General features: G+C 43.9%; 1 protein-coding gene across 2 annotated transcripts in view; it reads left to right on the top strand.

Moving 5' to 3' along the window:
• The window catches only part of trim62.1 (tripartite motif containing 62, tandem duplicate 1), a 30,634-nt gene extending 10,364 nt beyond the window's left edge, over positions 1-20,270 (top strand). The window contains exons 3-6 of one of the 2 annotated variants that reach the window (XM_068712268.1): positions 9,477-9,572; positions 12,789-13,045; positions 14,073-14,188; positions 16,886-20,270. In XM_068712268.1, coding sequence (XP_068568369.1) covers positions 9,477-9,572; positions 12,789-13,045; positions 14,073-14,188; positions 16,886-17,436 — 1,020 coding nt within the window. In that variant the 3' untranslated portion in view covers positions 17,437-20,270. Of the gene's footprint in view, positions 1-9,476; positions 9,573-12,788; positions 13,151-14,072; positions 14,189-16,885 lie in introns of both variants that reach the window. The other variant, XM_068712267.1, reaches the window with a different exon arrangement.
• The last annotated feature ends 502 nt before the right edge of the window (positions 20,271-20,772 follow it).

Here is a 20,772-nt window from a genome sequence, read left to right as displayed (position 1 = left end):
CAGGCAAGTGCTCAGTCTAGTTTTAGCTTTGGGATCAGAGGGGGGGAAAAAAAAGCTTGTTAAATATTGAGTTTTTGTGAGAACACCCGTTGAAAGTGAATAAAGGTTTTGCATGACTGCCCTGGTTTGGCCTGCGCAATGATTGATATCCCCATTAGGTGTTTTAAACACCATAACTCCTAAATTGCCTGTTAATGTGATGTATGGCCAATTCAAGTTTCTCTGGCCAGGTAATCTTAGAGCTTGTTTATTTCCCACAATGCATTTAGCGTGCATACAAGGTCAGGCTAATCAGTGGGGAGCAGCCAGCTGTGTTGTCTGTCCCTCGCCCCGGTTCCTCCACTCATCATCGCTCCACAGTCTGCACATTAACGGTGGTTTCCTGCTCCAGCAGCTGTTCACAGTTTAAGCGTTTAGCAGCAGCTCTTATCGCTGGGACTTACAATAACTGCAGCTGTAAAACAAGTGAGCATTCATCAAGCGTCAAAAATCGTGAACTGTCGGAGTGTTTAGAGGGCTGTGAAAAGTGTTCCAGCTTGAATCAGGAAAAGTCTTATCGGCACTCTGGTATGTTGAAGTGACAGAGAAAACTCCTTTTGAAATACAAAGCACGCCTCGGTGGCTGGTTTTAAAATGAATTAAAGGCAGAGCCGTTTGCTTGATTGTAAGTCCTTTTCTCTTTTGGCTCTCCGTCCACACTACTAAAAACTACTTAAAATTGAGCTTTTTGGAAAAACGCCATCCAGAGTGATTCAATCTGAAAACATTAAGCATTTTAATGTGTAAAAGAAAACTGAGCTTTTGAAAATGATGTGACCCTGATTGGGGGCTTTGTGGCACTAAAGTTAAGAAAATGTCGATATGAAAGCACAGCTTTAGGGTTTGCTGACCAAAACGGGACGAGAAAGAAAAGATGTACCTGCTTTTCTTTTGTGTCGTTGTTTAATGTGTGGCCAAAGAGATCCTCACACAAACTCCCTCAAAACACCAGTGTGGACAAACGTTGACTTCACGTTCAAACGATACGTGGTGAAAGATGAGCATTTCCTCAGGAGGCTGTATTAGCTTCTGTTCCACTGTCAGATATAGAATATCCGTCTTTCTGAAAAGCTGAAAAAACGAACGACTTTCTGTCCATATTTTAAGCAGAATTGGTGTCTGCTGCTGTGCTCTGCGTTTTGATTTGAGTCGTGCCATTTTAACAAAGATGAAATGACAAAGCCTTCAACAACTACAGCTCCCATGTGTCGTCTCGGTTGAAGTGACGAACCGCTCAATTCTTCCTGTCCAGCACAGCAGTAGATACGCGGCACAGTCGGCTGGGAGCCCAGTGAAAACAATCCACAGCAGAAAATTGAATTGTCTGGCTGAAGCAAGTGAAACAGAAACAAGCTTTAAAATTACCTTGTCTCTCTATACTGTGGTAGTATTGATTAATAATGTACTCGCTATTCTTTATTTTCTGTATTTTGTTTGCACAGCACACAATACTTTGCTGTGTATACGGCCTTGGTTTGCCTATAATTAGGATTATATATATATATATATATATATATATATATATATATATATATATATATATATATATATATACTTTTTATATATACACATACACACACACACACACACACACACAATGTATTTTTTCTGCTCCGTGCTCGAGCTGAGCCTTAATTTTACGTTTCTTTTAATATGAAGATCCAGGCTTCAATATGTAGATTATTGGAACTCATCAGGGGATTTAATAACATGCAGACCTGACTGAAGGCCATACTTAAAATTCATGGCGGCTTAACTGCCAGCTTCTGCAGAAACAGCCTGTTATTCTACAGTGTGACTTGACAAAAGAGGTACACGTCCCAAATATTTATTTGATGTCGGGGGGAGGGGGAGGGGGGAGGTGGGGGGTGTGCTGCGTGAAGGAGAAGCAGTAGCACACTTTATTTGGTCCGAGCTGCTGGCGCGCTGTAACAAACACGACTGCGTAGTGCAAACACAGGAGCTGTAACCCAAGAGCTTCCAGCTGCGCCCATGCCGCTAAGATGAAGCAGAGGCAAACACATCTGTTTGTTATCCCTGCCGTGTGGCGCTGACTCACATGCAACCACATCATGTTGTTGTTTTTTTTGTTTTTTTTCCCCACAATGTGATTTGTGCGCCTGGCACATTGCTACACGGTTTTAAATTAACAACATGTTGACTATTAGGTTTGTTTAATCCTAAGAAGCTTTTCTTTTCTTTTTAAAAAAAAAAAAAAAAGATGACACAAGCTTGTATTTGGTTGTGGAGAAAATCTGCTGGCAGTCATATCCGTACATATCCAAGGGTCATTTTCAGGGTGTGTTTACTCAGTGTGTCCTCTGGCTGAAGTCGGTGTGCAGAGGGAAAGAGGTGATGGTGCGAGCAGGAAGTGCAGGACAACACGGCGGTGTTGTTACGCCAGCATGTGAGTTTGTTTTCTGCATAGTGTGGGGGAGCTTCCAGTTAAACAGCTGTTTAAACTAGCTGATGATCCTTGAAAACAAAACTAGAAAAGGCTAAACTAAAGAAAGCGTGGATGGGCCAGCTGCTGAATTTTTGAGGTTGAAGCTTTTGACATTATTTGAATGCTGAAAGAGTGGAAGTTGTGCGACAATCAAAATATTAAATACGGAAAGAAGCTGGAAAAAGCTTTACAAATATAAAGATATACGGTGGGGTTTCTCCACATCCAGGTGCAGCTTCCAAATAAAGCTTCTCAAACCAGATTTTCTTTGTTTCGGGTTGTATTTGATCCCACTGGCCTAAAGAAAGTGCATTTTTGGTATGTGACATTTCACCGGTTGCCTGTTTTGGTGATGTATAGCTCTCTCTGAGATTAGCATCTCGCTCTTGACAGGGTTGAATAATGGCTCTTCAGGGATGGGTTGAAACTGGTTTCTGTGGCGAGAGTATTCTGAAATTACATATTAGGCCCGTGAGCGTTTTAAAGCGTCTGTCTGTCAAATACATTTCCACCTTCAGCTGCAAAAGAAACGTGTGTTTACCTCGGACTCGTATTTGAATGGCTTTGAGCTCGTTGTGCAGTAACAAACGGCGAAGCGCTGAGTGGCTTCTGTCGAGCTGGTGACTCTTTGCAAACAGCAGGCGTGCTCTTATCGCGCGACACTTCTCGGATTTCCACTCCAGTGCCAACAACAAACCCCTTGTTCCTCTTAAACGGCTTGTCCTGCACTGTGTAGATTATCAAACTTAACGCTGACGGCTCTGAGACCTGTCTGTCTTTCTTAAAATCATCAGACATACAGCTACTTTGCGTCCCTGGTCACACACACACACACACACACACACACACTCTCTCTCTCTCTCTCTCTCTCTCTCTCTCTCTCTCTCTCTCTCTCTCTCTCTCTCTCTCTCTCTCTCTCTCTCTCTCTCTCTCTCTCTCTCTCTCTCTCTCTCTCTCTCTCTCTCTCATCACTACTCTTTAGTTCAGTGTGTCGACCTTTGTCAGCCAATCAAAACACCGTATTAAAACCGACATGCGGCGTTGTTGTTGTTGTTGTTTGGGGTAAAACATTAGCATACTCTGTGCCCTTCCTCGCTCCAGGAAGTGGAGCAGCCGCCTCTGAGCATTCATCATTTACATGACGTGCCCTATATTCACAGGACTGGAGGAGGGCCGCCAGGATCCACGCTGCCGATAATCCCCACTGCTGCCGCCGAACGTTTCCCGTACGATAGATGTAAACGTGGGCTCGTTTGTGATCTGACCCGGGATCAGTCACGGCAGACAAATAACGCTGCTGATATTGTAGCAGTATATTTATTTAAAATGCTGCTTGTTAAGTTGTCAGCTAAACGTACTTAATGGGTATTGAAGAAATTAGTGATTGCACTATAATTACAGTTGGAGGAAAATGGACCCTGGAAATTCTCTTTAAATTATTTATCAAGCAAAAATGCAAAACATTCTTGGTTTCAGTTATTTCTTTATGACAATTAGCTGCTTATTTCCCTTTGTTTCATCATTGTAGACTAAATAGCTTTGGTTTTGTTTTTTACTCTTTGCCAGTCAGAAAAAACTATCTTACCTTAGGTTTCAAGATACACTAAGGTCACTTCGGATGTTAGAAAATAGTCAAAAATACTTTTCACAAGTTTCCATAGCCCAAGGTGACTTCTTTAAGTTTCTTGTTTTGTCCAACCAACAGTCCAAAAAAACAAATAAGTTCAATTTACAGTCATGCCATACAGTGAAAAGCAGCAAATCCTTACTTTTGAAAAGTTGGAAACTTTTGCTTGACTTTCAATTCAATCAATCAATAGATCGTCAAACTTGTTGGCATTTAATTTCATGTCAATTATTTAAACAATCTTGTAGACTTTTCAGCTCCAAACCGATGAGTCAGAAATATAATAACTTTTAGTTGCGGTTCTAATAACGATGATCTTTCATGTCTTCAGTCCGGAGCTGAAGCACCTGTCCTGCGCACTGCGCAGACCGTCTCAGCCTGCCTCTGTCTCACGAGGACAGATGTTGGAGGTCTGTCCTGCAGCTTTCTGAGCTTCTTGCTGTGCAGTCGGCTCAGCTGGCCTCTGCCTGCTCTGCTGACTGAGCTCGGGCTGCGGGGATCCTCTCGTCCCCCTGGAGAGGCTGCAGGCTCTGCTGATTCTAGAGGAAAACACGGCTGCGGCATCTAAAGCCGCAGCTTGAGCTCAATTTGATGTCTGTGCGCAGATGCACCAGAGTTTGCAGCATTTTTTTTTTTTGTTGTTGTTTTGTTCTGCTTTTGTATCTTTTCACAAGTTCTTGTTGCGGTTGCCTCCCGGGGCAAGCAGCCGTCGTACCAGACCGACAGGGGAAACATGTTTGTGATTGGTCTCAACTACATCGGCCTCTTGTCGCGAGAGTGATGACTTGTGTATCAGAAATCTTTTGAAGGGCTGCGTGCTTACACAATGTGTTACTTTCCCAGAGATCATTGGTGCTGAATGGCAGTCCTTGTAAGAACGGTGCGTCAGAGATGACATCACGGACCTGTGCCAGGACAGGTCCACACACAGGCTGGTCGCCATGTTTCATCAGGACAACCTGTTCATGAGATGGTTCACTGTTGGTTTCATTTGTGTATTTTCACTCCTGGCTCTTTTGTGTTCTAATTAGAAACCACAGCACTTTGTAGAATTCCACTTCCTTTTGGTCCACTGGCAGATATGTTATCTTGGCTCTCTGCACTGCTTTCTGTTTTGTTTGCATGTGCCATGTTTACTTTCTGCTAAGTCTAACAATGACATGAGTTTTGATGTTTGCTCTTGATGTTTTACTAATTTATTATTTTCTCCCTGCAGCCAGAAATCTAATGAAATCCCACGCGGTTTAGCAGGAGTGAATATTATGAAATTTAACAAAATTTGATTAGAATATACACATGCATGAAATGTAACTTCTGCATTTAACCCATCACCAGCTTATTGGGAGCAGTGGGCTGCTGAGAAGCGCCCGGGGTGCAGTTAGGGGTTCAGTGTCTTGCTCAGGGACACTTCGGCACAGGAGTCGTAGCAGCCAAGGATCGAACCGACGACCCTCTCTACCCATTGAGCCACGGCCCAAATGTTACAAAAATGTCAAAAGTCAGATGGACTGACACGTAGCTCATTGATTGGACGGTTTTGGTGATGTCATCCTGCAAGTTTGTGGTCGCTACAGTCACTTAATTTACAAAATGTTGGTCAGGGACAATAACTTAACCTTAAACCTTCAATAAAGAATCAACTCTTTCATGAATAAAGTCAATGCATCGCTTCTCGCCTGTAAACTCAACGATTAGCACACAGATTTAACAGCAGTGTAGCTTTGAATTCATGATAGAATAACATCCACTGTCCCAAAAAAAACCTGTTGTGGACCAAAGTCTGACCCCAAGACCCTACTTGTCAGCCCGGTTTATAAGACCACGCTCGAGTTCAAGCGATGATTTCCCACCACAACAAACCAAACCAGATCATTTGATAGAAGTGAACCAAACATTTGAACGCTTGTGTGTTGCTTCCATGTAATATCCAAGCCGATAGCCTTGAACGCCGTTGCTTCAGCGACTCTGTTCCTGGGTTTATTATGAGCATTGTGTCGTGGATGACATATTTCATACCCGGTCCATGTTGCATTACAACAAGCGCATGAAGCTCACAGCCTCACTGTAGCGGCTGAACGGTGTGTTCACTGCTTTGTTATTGGCTGGCGTCCCGTTTACCCACCCGCTCTGCTCACTGACAGAATTACACCCTCAGCTCGACGAAGGTTATGCCAAACTGTCCTTGTGAAAATCACTCGCAGTACATTGAGTGATTGTGGGCTCTGCTGGGGTTTGAGTCCCTATCTAATGGTAAACAGATGAAAGAGATTCCACTTTAATTATACGTCTAAGTAGCACATTGGCTCTGCATTCTGTATGTCTTCCAGTCAGAAGATGAGCTGCAAGTGTAATTTGTTATATGTTTATTTCTTTCCTTTCATCAGTGCCTGTGAATAAAAAAAAAAAAAAAAAAAAAAAAAAAAAAAAATCCCTGGAAGCTGGTCCTGTCTGTGTGTAAGAGGAAGTTTTTCCGTCCTGTAGGCTTTTTATTATTCATGCTGTGGCACTGCATGTTGTTTTGTTCAATCTTCTTCTGGGCTGGCAGTTTCAAGCCAATAACGCTCTTTCAATCCTGAACGAGCCGCTGAATATAATCAAGCTCGCAGCTGCAAGGAAAGTTTTTGAGGAATTTTTAAGCCCCGTGCACATTTTTGAGTCTTGCTGATAGTCCATTATGTATTCATTTATTTACTCGTAAATATCTGCCAGAGCTGCTAACCTGACGGGGAGAGGAAGCGGAAGAAGGAAATGACAGCATGATGAAATGTATTTCAAATTTAAAATCCCCCCCCCCCACAGCCATGACCCCCATTTCCCGCAACTTGATGTCCTGGGGAAATGTCATGTCAGACTTGTGTTGGCCAGACGTGATGGACAGGAGAGAGACGCCTCTATTCACAACACACACACACACACACACACACACACACACACACACACCCACCCTGTCGAGAGTCTTTGTTTCGTCACATCTTAAAGCTTTTCCTCGAGATGCCACTGAATCACATCCAATTCAGATCCCAATTCCTTGCCCGTGAGTAGTAATGGACACTACAGCTGTGGCTTTTTTTTTCCCTCAGTTTCGGCTATATGTCATCACAGGAAATCCCCCCCCCATCTGTAGGATACTCAAAGGACGGTGTTTGCCTCCAGGAAGATTAAAGAGGATTATGTAATAACACGTTATGGGCGAGGTTTATGGCCTTAAAGTGTATGAAGCTTTGCCTGCTTGAATTCAGTTTCAGTACACATTCTACAGTGCATTTCATTTTAGCGACAAGTTGTCTTCAGAGTGGATGTATCCAGTTTGTAATGCAGAGGACGATTCAAAACTCCCGGACAATGTGAATCCAAAATGAAGTTCCTCATTATTTTGGGTTTAAGATTTCATGTCGATTGGTCCGTCTATTGGCGTGGCGGCAGCAGTTAGAGTCGCCCCTCTCTGGTCAGTCAGTCAGTCAGTTAATGTGCAGCAGAAGAGTGGAGGAGCATGTTTTCTCTGCCAGTCTGTCAGTGTTGGTCTGTCTCAGTGTGTGGGAGCGGCCTTTGACCTACTGCAGACAAGCGTGTGGTGATGAGGCGGAGAGCCTGCTGAGCCTGCCGCACTCCTGTCATTAGCATGGAGAGTCACGCTCCCCCTCTGCACCAACCATTGTTTTCCACTGTTTCTGTCCTTGAGAGGAAACATGCTTCATGCCCAACAGCCCACATTTGCTCCTTTTTTGTTCATTTTGCAAATTTTCTGATACATCACACATTTTTTTCCCCCCTCTCTACCATAACCTGTTTAATCTTCGAGATGGATAAATTATTATATATGTTTCCTGTCAGTGGAGAGCTATTCTGGCGTTTATTTCAGCCCGGTAGCTGAGTGATGTTTGCTTTATTAGCCCTGCTAAGCTGACAGTTCTATTTGGTGGATTTTTGCCGCAGTTGGTGTTCAGGGGAGGTGACACTGTGTGACACACGGGTTACATGAGCAGAGGAACCAGCAGCAGGAGTGGCTTAATGCTGGGGGGGGGGGTTGAAATATGTTAGGCTTGTTCCTGGTTGTTCCCTTTGTTTCAATTTTCTATTTTCCCCTCAATTAGAGCAAAAGGCAATAATGCCGTCGTTACTGCCACCACATCTATTGTCACTTTATGTGGAATGTGGCTTTTGTCCAATACATTCACTTTATTTTGCAGTTGTATTGTGCATAATCATTTGTACTTTTGGCCCATTTTTTGATTTACATTTTTGGAAACTCACAAAGGTATCATTTCAATGATTTCAATGTAATGGCATTCTTCCCTGAAGTTCATTTTTTACTGGGGGGGTTTTTTCATAAACTTTTGTTACCACTTTTATTAATGAGAAGAAATCCAGACCGTCTAGATATTTCCCAGAATGCAATTTAATCACCAACAACACTTTTTATAGTCTGGCACCTTATTATATGCTGCCGTACTTCAGACTGTGTAGTTGTTCTTTTGATAAGAAATGTTTTTTTGTATATTGTTGCTAATTGTAGTCACAGAAGTTAGTACTTCCCCTGCATGCCTGAGGACGATGGCTCACTCTCTAGTCTATAATGCTATATTGTCACAAGAGCCAACATGTGTCCCATCAACAAAATTGAAGGGTTTGAGCGAGACACTGAATTTCAAACTCTCCATTTCGTTTCTCATTATTTATTCAGTGTGAAAATATCAGCCAAGCACTGCATAACAAAGTGCTGTACCGTGAGCCTTGTACTTGTACATTTGTATAAACAAGTCTCTACTTCAGGGAGGGAATCTGCTAAAACTACTTCTATCCTAAAACCTAAATCTGAGTGCGCCGGTTGTTGGCACTTGGGACCTGCACAAAAACTCTGCACCATTCGTGACAGCAGGCGTCCCAGCCAGCTCCTGCGGAGCCTCTTTCCCGCCTTGGGGAGACTTGAAGGTGGCTGAGTGGTGCAGGTTGTGCCAGCGTGTGCCTGACTAGAGATGAGACCCAGTTTTCTCCGACACAGCCCCAACATCTCCAGAGATTGCGTTTCATCTCTTTCATTTCTCGCTCTCCATCTGCCTAGCTTGTTTTGTAGCTGAGCCTTAAATCGTTGCTGCCTCGTACCCGAGCAAAGAGAGCTGTTACACAAATAATACAATTTAAATAAATTGGAATGGAATTGCAAAAATATCTGGTTTTGCTAAAAATGTTCATGCGACTGGCTGTTTTGAGACATTGTTTGAGCAGAGGAGAAGTGGAGCATTTCAAATAGAAAAGGATGTCGTACAGTATTTAATGAAATCCTCCAAATACATTGAATGTATTCTCGTGTTCCGTTGCGCTGAGCTCCAATCATCAGTTACTGACCTGTTGTTTGTTGTGCTGCAGAGGGAGATGAAGGAGCAGCTGGCCACCCTGCAGGACAGTGAGAAGGGACACACCGAGGCCCTGCAGCTCCTGCAGAGACAACTTACTGAGACCAAGGTACCGAAACACTTCTGCTTTTTAAAACGAGCAATTCTCGTTGATAGAGCGGCACCCGCGGCAATCAATCAGCTGCATGCGGCTGCAAATACGATTAGTTTTCCTATCTATATAGTTCATAGAAATGTCAGAAAATGGTGGAGAATGGCCATTACAATTTCCCAGAGCCTAAAGTGAAGTCATACTTTATCCCACAACAGAGAAAAACATTCATATAAAACAGAAAAGCAGCTAATCTTTAACTTTTAGGAGCTAGAATCAGGGATTGTTTATCATTATTGCTGGATACACGACTTAAGAGTGATCAATAAACAAACTAATTGTTTCAGCACTAATTGTCAGGTCTAGAGCTCAAACAATCTATTGATTAATAGATCAACAGAATTTATCAGCTCAACTGTTTTCATTATGGATTTATTGTCATTTTCCAAGCAAAAATACCAAATACCTCCAAGTTCTAGCTTCTTACATGCACTATCATATATTATACACTATTGATATTTGTGTTTTGAAATCTTGGGCTTAAGAAATGTGTGATGTCTATTCTTTATTGTATTCATTATTTTCTAACATTTAAAACAATTAATCGAGAAACAAGAAAATAATTGGTAGAATTCCCATTTTTATTGAACGAGTCATTAATTAAACACCAACGGATGGGATCGGAAGTCAGTCATAACCGACTGTGTGGATATTTATTCAAACAAGACATCCGCGCTTGCATCTTAAATATCCAAATGAGACGGTAATACTCACTTAGTAAAATGAGTTCTCATAAAAAATGAGCAGGAAATATGCAGTCTTTCAGTCACTGATTATGAATCTGTTCTTTCAAACCAATTCTGACCAATCGATAAATTCCGACACACAGACTTGGTTTATTGAGCGGCTGTTTGGACACCTTGTTTTTAAATCAGGGGACCGTGATCCTCCAGTCAATATGTCAGCCCTCCACACATGTACGTCTCTTGTCTCTCCTGTAGCGACAGTGAAGAGTCTCTGGCAGAGATGATGGCTCAGCCGTCAGCGTTATTTTTCATTTAGGGAGTACATTCATCTTTCTCCTGTTCCTGTACCTGCTGTCCGACGTCACAGCACCACTCTTTCTTCCTGCCAAAGAGAGCCGGGCCCGGTGCATCTCAACCCGTCCGTTGACTCACTCCGACTGCTCGATGTAGGCCTTTCAGCCGCCCCCCCCCCCCCCCCTCCTCGTTGGAATTGAGCTGATCTCATTAGATTTACATCCATTTGCACAGAGTGCTCTGCCTGGAAGGGAGCCGCACTGTGACCACATTGATCTCTGATGTGTTTAGGTAGCCGACAATGAAACGTCTCCCTGCATTTCTTCGTCTAAATGTTTGTCATTTTTATCCATTTTTTCTTCACCTGATTGTTGCTAAAGGAGTGCTCCAACTTTGCATTTCTATAACATTGTCAGACTCGTAATGGACAGTTAAAGAAGATAAAAATCAATGTTGCAGAGCCAGAGAAATTTATCCCACACATTCTTCATCCGTGTTGAAGCCTGGCACGTACGTTACCCATAATGCAACTCCACCGCTGACAGTTCAGTCGAAGATTCATGCGTTTCAGTAGCTGAAGCCTCGAGCAGAGATGAGGAGGTACTGGGGTCACTTCTCTCGAACTCCACACCCCCACATTTTTTTAGTCTTCTGCCCCAACCGACGCTGACTCAAGTGACATCATTCGAGGCAATTTATCAGATTTCACTCACAACTTTATAAATAGCAGTACCTGTAAACCGACTTTGATGTGTAAAATCATTGGGTTTCCCCTTTTAATGTTGATGACCGAGACAGTTTCTTATACTAATATTGAGATGAAATCCCCGCAACAGCCCAGCTGTCATTTAAAGTGAATGTTCCCGCCTTGCACTCCAATTTGGGTCCATGGCTCGCGTGTGCTCTGGAGGGTTGTCGTCTGAAGGATAGACATTGTGTCCTATTCACAGGCCCACCAGGGATTCACTTGATAATCACATGCTTCCCTGTAAGGTAGCCAGCCTCCTGTCTCCAAGGGCTGCAGACACCCTCTCAGTGCCTCACAGCCCGCTGGGCCAAAGCAGCAGTAACATCACTCAGAGACTGATAGCTGGGCTGCTGCAATCCTCCTCCTCCTCCTCCTCCTCCTCCTCCTCCTCCTCCTCCTCCTCCTCCTCCTTCTCCACACCACCGGTTTTCGACACTCAACTAGGTAGGAGGGCTGCCGTACAGCCCACCTTTAATGTCATAGCGCTCATGCTTGAAGAGAAATGGTCGTCTGAAAGGTTTCCCACAGGCAGAGTGAGAATACCTGCCCCTGGTCTGTGAGCGAACAGGAGGAACGCGCCTGCTGTTTGAAGGATTGATTGAATTTTTCACCCACTTTAATTAAACCTCAGATCACAGCTCCTAAATCCTGAAAAGATCAGAGGAGTGTTTTTTTAATTCCCAACAGACGAATTAAGCCAGGTTCTTCTAAATTTCTTGTTTGGATCATTTTATCTTGTTCTGAAGCTGCTCTTTGATGCGCTGATTTCATTTTATTCTACAAACACAAGTGTGTATATACGTTTTTGACAGGGAAACTTTTAACGAAACGTCTGAATGAAGTCCAGTCTTTGCTTTTCCTCAGATGCTTCTAATTGAAAGGCTCTCATTCTGTCTCTCTGACACTCCGATGATTCATTCTCTTTAATGTCCGAGCTTCCCATTTTCCCTCTTCAGTAACAAATCAGTTTCTTCTGCTCTCTTTAGTCTGCTGTCGCCTGCACACTGCTCGGCTCTGTCTGTAATGGCTTCAGCTTCTCTGTCCGGCCTCCGGTCCGGTAATCAGACGTCTTCACGGGCCGTGATGTCCTTTGCGACCCCGTCCTGGTCGTCTTTTTGGGTTATTTCTGTTACAGTACCCTGTTGTTTGTTTCTCCTTATTAAAACAGTTTAAAAGCTACTTTGTTCTCTCAGTGGAAGGTTGTACACACACACTCGGAGAGAGCCAAAATCTATAGAAATTGAATCAATGAATGAATGTTAATGTAATATTAATTGGAGCACTTTGTAAGCCCTTGAATTACTGACCCGTGTGTAATTAAGAGTCAGGCTATTGTGACTCAAACACTTAACAAACCCAGCTAACTATGAATAACTGGCTATAAATAGTCTGGCTGTTTTTTTTTTGGTTTTTTTTAAGTAAACCACCTGTTTTTTTTTTTCCCAGTCCTCAGCCAAGAGTCTGCGCGCAACCATCGGCGACGCATTCGAACGCCTTCACCGCTTCCTGCGCGAGCGTCAGAAGAGCATGCTGGAAGAGCTGGAGATGGACACGGCCCGCAAGCTGGCCGACATCGAGCACAAGATCCAGCGCTACAGCCAGCAGCTGCGCGACGTCAAGGAGGGCATCCAGATCCTCCAGGAGCGCCTCAACGAGACGGGAAGGCACGACTTCCTGGAGGGAATAGCCGTCACATCTGAGAGGTGCTTCACCTGCTCTGAGTTTGCTAAAGCAGTCCCAGTATCGTCACTGCAGTCCGATAAGAAAAGAAATGTGGTTGTAAACACATTTGCTTCAAGAAGGATCAGGTTTTTATCAACTCTTGAAGTCTTGCATCAACACTTTAGCTAACTGTAAGATATTTGCTGTCATGTTAGAAGGATTTTATCTCTCGACATGTGTGCTCTGCTATTGCGAAATGTAAAAGTTGCTTACATTTTGGAGAAAGTAGAGATTTGAGCAACAGCATCAGATTATCCCTGAACAGATGGTGCATTAGGCCGGGAATAAGCCAGCTGTAGTGTTTAATCTGGGAGGGGTACTTGAGGACGATTTTAATTGAACAGTTTAATATCTTTGAGCAGATTAATGAGGTTGAATATAGAGCTAGCAAGAGTGACAGAATGAAACCTTTTTTTTTTTTTTTTGTTGGTATTATTTCTTCTAAACTGGAGGTGGATGTTTTGTGTGAGAGGAGATTGTAAATGTATGTAAATATGATGGACAAGCAGGTATGATCAAAAACTGAATGGTACTCACAGAAACATTGTAATATTCATTTATTTTCATTCCTTGTTGTCTGACAATATACCATGAAAAACATAATGCACAAACGTAGACAATAAGGTCCCTTTTTCAGCATTATTTTCAGGATCTCGACGCGGTAAGCAACCCACTCCACATCTCTCGTCTGAACTCTGGACCACATGTAGGAGTGTGCTGAGTGATTCATGTGGAGGTTCATATTGAATCATTTTGTAGTGGCGTTAGAGCTGACCCCCCCCCCCTCTCCCCGATGCATTCGTCTCTGTTGCTTGAGATTCATGAAGCAGTTTGTCAGCTGTTCAATTTCTATAATGACACATTTCAAAGTCACAAACCAGGGTATTACTTGGAGCAGCGACGTTGTGGTTTGAACCAGAGGCAGTGTTATTAAGGGAAAAGCAGCAAATTGGATTTAGACCATTATTGATCTGTTTTTTCTTTTTTCTTTTTTTTTATCCATCCCAGGATTAAAGGAAAGATACATGAGACCAATCTGACATATGAAGACTTCCCGACATCCAAGTACATGGGGCCCTTACAGTACACAATATGGAAGTCTCTCTTCCAGGATATCTCACCAGGTATGTGACCATGACTGGAACAGGAGATTTATGTTACGCAAACAATGCTGGCTAGTAAACATACATTATATACTGTAATTTAGCGTAAAGCACTGCACGAGTTAAAGGGATGGTATACTTATCTGCTTTTATTTTTGCCAAGAATTGGAAGAGAAGATCAATACCACTCATGTGTCAAATCCAGCGCTGCAGCCAATTAGCTTAGCTTATCTTAAATGCTGGAAACAGGGAAACGGCTAGTATGGCTCTGTTTGAATGTAACACAATCCAGCACCTCTAAAGCTCACACTTTATACCTCCTCTCTTTATTCTGTGTGGTTTTACTCACAGTTATGATCTGATGTATTTCTAGGCCAGGTGCCCATTTAAAACTACTAATTGCTGTTTCTTTAGCGAGCTTTAGAGACGCTGTAGCAGGATTTTGTTCCCTTTTAGACGGAGCCATGCAAGCTGTTTTTCAGTCTTTATGCTAAGCTAAGATAACCATCTAGCTGGCTGTAGACTTCTATTTAATATAACGGACAGATGGCACAGGGGTATCAGTCTTTTCATCTCGCTGACGGCAAGAGAGAAAAGAACCATATTTTCCCAAAATGTGTAAATGTAAAAACAGGAGTGATCCTGCCCTGAATTAGGGTTGTATGGAATGCTTTGAGGACGACGATGCCCTTCTGTGTTTGTCATTGCCTAGAGGAGCTCTACTCCCTCTGCAGCACAGCCATCACTCACTCACAGGAGATTATTTAGAATAATGTGCAGAGGTATTTTTTTACTCCCTCAATCAATTCTCCCATTTCAGTCTGCCACTGGGGGGGGCAGGGGGGCAGGGGGCCCAGGCAGTTTTTTGGTCTCCCTTGACTGGCTGCCAAATGGAACAATTGGTTACGATCCATCACCAGCGGTTGCCTGAGACGAAATAAAGACATTCCTCCCATCATCCCTCGCTGTCACTGATGGGTTAGCGAGAATAACTACCAGACGTGCTTTCTTTCTTTTTTTCACCCTTCTCATGTTCAGCAGGAAAAATGGTTTCTCCGCCGATGTGTGTACGCTTGCAGGTTTCTCTGTATGACACAAAGAGGCACTCGGGTTATGAAATTTTAATGACTTGATTGTAACAAACACTGGAGATGTCATTGACTAGAGAAGGCATTGTCCTCTCCGCTGGCCGGGCGCCAGACGGTTCACCTCCATTTATCCTGATATAAATATAGAGGACCTGAAAGAATGCCTTTCCTGAGAGCAAAGAGAACAAGCTGCTGTTGTTCAGCCTGATATGGTTCCCTAATAAGCAAACATGGATGCCGATTCGCCCTCCCTAAAATCACATAACTGCACTGAGAAACGTCCTCCTACGGGCCCGGAGCCCGTGGAGCGATCTGGAGCAGCTCCTCCCATCGCTGTAATTACTGCCTCACCGCACACTGTATTATTGGCGCCCTTCCTGTGGTCTGATATTGCTCAAATTGAGCTACACTAGTAGCCTCTGGAGAGCACTTGACTTTGAAGACTCTAGTTTATGCATGGAGGTAAAACCGATTATTAAAAAAAAAAAAAAAAACGTTGCTCATCTTCCTGAAATAAAAGTCGGTGGCGTCGTGTAATAACAAGCTGTCAGTCATCTTTTACCACGGGGCATGGCTTTGATCACCTCCTCTAACTGTAACGAGAAACTGCCCACAGTGAGGCGACCCATCCAGAGTAACCTGGACTTCTGTAAAGATACAATGCTCGTCTTTTTTTTTTTTTTTTATGTCCTGTGGTGGGAACAGATCTACTGCTGCGCCCCCGTTGTTGCTGTGTGACGAGCTATAAAAATAATTAGCATTTCACGACTGTTTTCAGCGCTCGAGTGATGCGGCGAAGCATCAACCGATCATATATTTTGATCCCCCCCCCTCTTCCGTTTCATCTTCCCACTACATTTTAACGACATAACTACGTGAGCAACACATCAACGAACGCAGCACAAGGCTCATTTTGTAACGTCGCCCACCGGTTAACTTCTGGCTGAGGACCATTGTTGCAGCATGTCATCTCCCCCTGCACTCTCTCCATCCTTCCTATCTGTCTCTATTGTCAAAACTATCAGATAAAAGCAAAATGCAAAGACATTTCACATTAAACGCATACAACTTGAGCAGTACAGTCTCTGAGGAGCTGAGAGGACGGGCAGCTGAGTGACGGCAACGTTTACTGGACTGAACTAGTTTGGGCTCCGTGAGTGAGAGGAGACGGGAAGAAGGCGGACTTGTTTTTTTCATTGATTTTATTTCCCACCGTAGTCCATGCTGGATAAGAAAACAAAACCAAAACCATTTCCAGTGACCTCCTGGTCAAAGTATTTTCCGTGTATATTTTCCTTTTTCTCTGGGAGCGTTTCGGCGATCGGTTCATAACCTTGACCCCACCTCTCCTGTAAAGTGTCTGAGCAGCTTGGATGTACTGTATTTACTCACTGCCTCAGCATAAAACTGTTCACACAGCATCTGCAGCGATTTAAGAAAAATGAGGCTCTGAGAATGACTGCAGTCCTCCTCGCTTTTCTGTTTGGCCAAGCTCAGTCGTAACATATTGATGTGTTTGTTTAGGTTTTTCCCCTACTTACTTATATCCATGACTGGCCTGTTTATCTAGGCTGACTGTTTTCTCCAAGATAAATGCTGACTCTTTGTGCTGAAACTGTCTCGTCCTCAGTGCCGGCAGCGTTGACCCTCGACCCCATAACGGCCCATCAAAGACTGATCCTGTCAGACGACTGCACTATAGTGGCCTACGGGAATCTCCACCCACAACCGCTGCAGGACTCCCCGCGCCGCTTTGACGTGGAGGTGTCTGTGCTGGGCGCCGAAGGCTTCGTGTCGGGCGTCCATTACTGGGAGGTGATGGTGTCGGAGAAGACCCAGTGGATGATCGGCGTGGCCCACGAGACAGTCAGCCGCAAGGGCAGCATCCAGATCCAGCCCAGCCGCGGCTTCTACTGTATCGTTATGCACGACGGCAACCAGTATAGCGCCTGCACCGAGCCGTGGACCCGCCTCAATGTAAAGAGTAAGCTGGAGAAGGTGGGGGTGTATCTAGACTACCACAAAGGCCTGCTCATCTTCTACAATGCAGACGACATGTCCTGGCTCTATACCTACCGGGAGAAATTCCCCGCCAAGGTCTTCCCTTACTTCAGCCCGGGCCAGAGCCACGCCAACGGCAAGAACGTGCAGCCGCTGCGCATCAACACTGTGCGCCTTTAAGAGCTGCGTCGCACGCCTGTGGTCCAGATTGTCCTGACAGATAATTCACAGGACTTCAAAAGATTCTTCAGAAGTCAATTTTTCAAAATGTTTAATAGGGTGTGTGTGAAATGTTTATTTCTTTCAGTTCAGTTAAGAATCGTGCTTGATGTTGCTCTTAAAACCCGCGCTGTTATTTTTGTGTGACTTGAAACGACCGTACGATAATGGCGTGCACTTGAGCCTCATTCCACATCTTTAATTGAAAAGAGGACACTAAGTGGAGACGGAGGGACCCCTGGGCTCTTCTGGCGTCTGTGGCAGTGATATCAAATTAAAAAAAAAGAGATTTCCCCCTCTTAAAGCCCCAGGCCCACCTTGCACACTCTCAGGGGGGCACCGCTCTCCTTATCAAGCCCCAGGCTGGTCCGACTTGGCGACTCCTCTCTTTCCAGGCAAGAGGACACTGAAGACTGGGTCAGTCTTCTTCTCTGTGCTGTACAGTCGGCTTAGCTTTGCGTGTGGAATGTGTTTGACAGCACTCGGCTTTCGTTTGGCCGGCAGTAGACCTTGAACTCCGGGTCTGTTGGCACTCTTTGCTCCCGTCTTGAGTCCATGACTTTGGTTCCTCCTGCGGGTCACGTCCACGTGTGTCTGCTCAGTCTTCATCATGGCGAGGAAAGCTCTTGTTCTATGTGCAGCAGCGATTATCCACGTCCCTGTCCACCGCGCAGCCCTACCCATGTGTGGTAAAGAAAGTCTGTTTTGAGTTGGAGGTTGTCCAGAAATATGCTGCTACTGATGGAATGAGGATTTGCATGTTTGTATATAAAGTAACAAGGAAAACAGTCTCTCATCATGCTGGCTCATGTTTAAGTTTCTGCGCCGAAACCTCAAATATGCGAGTCATCGGCATACGCTATACCTGTGGGGGTTTTCTGTCCCCTTCAGTGTTGAATTCAAGCACATGTCTGCTTTCGGTCGTGATGTTTCATCATTTTTGTCTTCAAATCAAGAGAACGTTAAACCATGCAGTCTTGAGTAGATGGCCCCCGTGAGATGGAGACCTCTATATGCTGCTCACACCGCTGTGCTAGCCTTGGCCCTGGGCTATGAGGTGGACCCTGGGATAACTTTGCTGCTTTTCACACGCACATTGTTAAAACCCAGGGTTAGCCTAAGCCCGGGGCTGAACGATCCACACTGCACTTCTACTAGCCCGGGGGTTAAATGTCGGTTGGAACATGTGACTGTTTACATTCTAGTATGATGTGTGACCACTCCGATTGGACAACAAAAACATGACGCAAATCCCATTGCTTACTTCAGCCCTGTTTCACACTGGCCACTTTTTAGCCCCGTGTTTAGTCGATTTTCAGGAGACAACCCCGCAAACTGGAAGCTGACCCGGCTCCGGAGCAGCACATGCAAGCCCTAGGCTAAAGTCGGGGTTAGGCCTCTTAGGAATGTCCCGGTGTGAAAGCTCCCTCAGCCCCCGGCTAAGTGCATTGTGAAAAGCCCTATTGTTATAAAAGCTTAACTTCTCAGATTTGGAAATCTAAAAGGCTAAAAGATGAATTATTGCTCTAAAATTCAACAGAGACCGACTGATATCTCTTATTTGAAATCGTATAATAATAAATGAAATCAAGCCGGATGCTTTGGGAAGTGGCAATTATCAAGGAAAATGATGATGGATGGACGCTAATTATGCTATTCCTGTGCGACTGGTCATTCCCAAGGCTGCTGCTGCGTGTCTGAATCTCTGATAGTTCCCCTGAGGCTCACCCATGTTTATTTCTTCGCCCCAGGTGCCTCAAGTGCTCTTGTTCATCATTAGTTGTACGCAGGTCCTGCAGAATCTGCTCTAAGAGGCTGTGCTCGTTCAGCCAGGTCCGGCATATTGAGAGACGTATCCGTGGGTGGACATGTGCACGGTTTGTAGGTTTGTGCAGCCCGGTTCAGCGATCATTTTTAAAACCAGTTTTGGTTGTGCTTGCTGAAGCCCATCTGGCCCTCCGAGCATACCCATGTAGCAGCCAAAAGTGATTATTTCAAAAATACTTCAGAATCAGATAGAACTTTGGTAAATCATCTCACTCTTCCTTTGTCGCTGTACATCTTTGCATTTGTGTGTGTGTGTTGTCTGTGTTGTCCATGTAAAAGAAAATTGGGGCAGTGCCCTTGTTTTTGTAGGATGTGATTCCGATATGTGCAGTATGATGCAAACTAGGGTCAAATGGTTACGCAGCTGCAAATTATTGTTGGCATTTCTTTTAACTTGGACAAATCTGCAGGAGCCTGTTTCAAGAAGCAGATCTACAGGTCTTCTTCTCTGGGATTTACTCAGTACATTTATCCAGATCACTCTGTAAATCTGTTTTGCAAAACTGGATTCATGTAATTTTCTGTGATGATCATAATTACCAGAAGGTTTCGACAAACGGGACAGATTAAGTCTTTTTACTTCTTTCTGATTGAGACTCTGTTGTCCTTGAGGAGTAAATCCAAGCCACCTGGTGCTTCAAAACAAAAGCTTAAATTTGACCCCAGTTTGCTGTGTTGCAGACTTCTGTGGACTCTGCTTCATTAGAGACTTTCTGTTTGAATGTTAAGAAGGAGATTATTGTCAGGTGGTGTTGGGTTACTGGTGATGGTGGTGGTAATGACGTGAACTGTTAAAACGATTTATGATGATAACTATGACACTTTTAATGATTATAATGATGATTGTGTCGTTTGATGACGGCCGCTGTGCACCCATCATTGTGTGAACACACTTTAGTGTGCTTTAGCTGCAGCTGAGGTTTGTGGGTAATGTTTTAATGTACAATAAATTACTGCAAAAAAAAAAATCAGCCTGTCTCTTTATCTTTGTCCTGCTTGCATGAAAAGACAGTCTGCAGTAGCCATGACTGAATGAATAACTGATAGGTCAAACACTGAATTGTACTGTTAAATATGGATGAAGTCCTGTCATGGCCTGATCCACTTAATAAGGTCCGATTTCAGCATGCTAGACTGAGGCATCCTTCATTTCCAATCTGGGGGTTCGTAGCCTCCAAGCGGTCGCAAGTTAGATCTCAGGGTTTGTGGGATGAACAATTTAAGAGATATGAAAAAATAAGTTGTATGCTACATTAAATTAGTCATTTTTTTCAGATATTTCTCATATCTTTGCCATTTTCTTTTGAAATATTGGATGGTTTTACCTGCTCAGGCCTCTAAAACTAAGAATCTACAGCCATGCTAGTAGTCCAGTAATAATGTAAACGTATCTAGAATTGCAACAATAGCCATCTTAAAGGTATCCTCCTTGACATACAAACGGTTGACCCACATTTTTAGGTGAAGTAC

This window comes from Cebidichthys violaceus, unplaced genomic scaffold (genome assembly GCF_023349555.1).
Source record: "Cebidichthys violaceus isolate CVI_PGR_0920_01 unplaced genomic scaffold, fCebVio1.0.p SCAF_17, whole genome shotgun sequence".
In the NCBI taxonomy this organism is placed as follows: Eukaryota; Metazoa; Chordata; class Actinopteri; order Perciformes; family Stichaeidae; genus Cebidichthys; species Cebidichthys violaceus.
The sequence above is the reverse complement of the archived record's forward strand: the minus strand, read 5'-3'. Positions and strand labels throughout refer to the sequence as shown.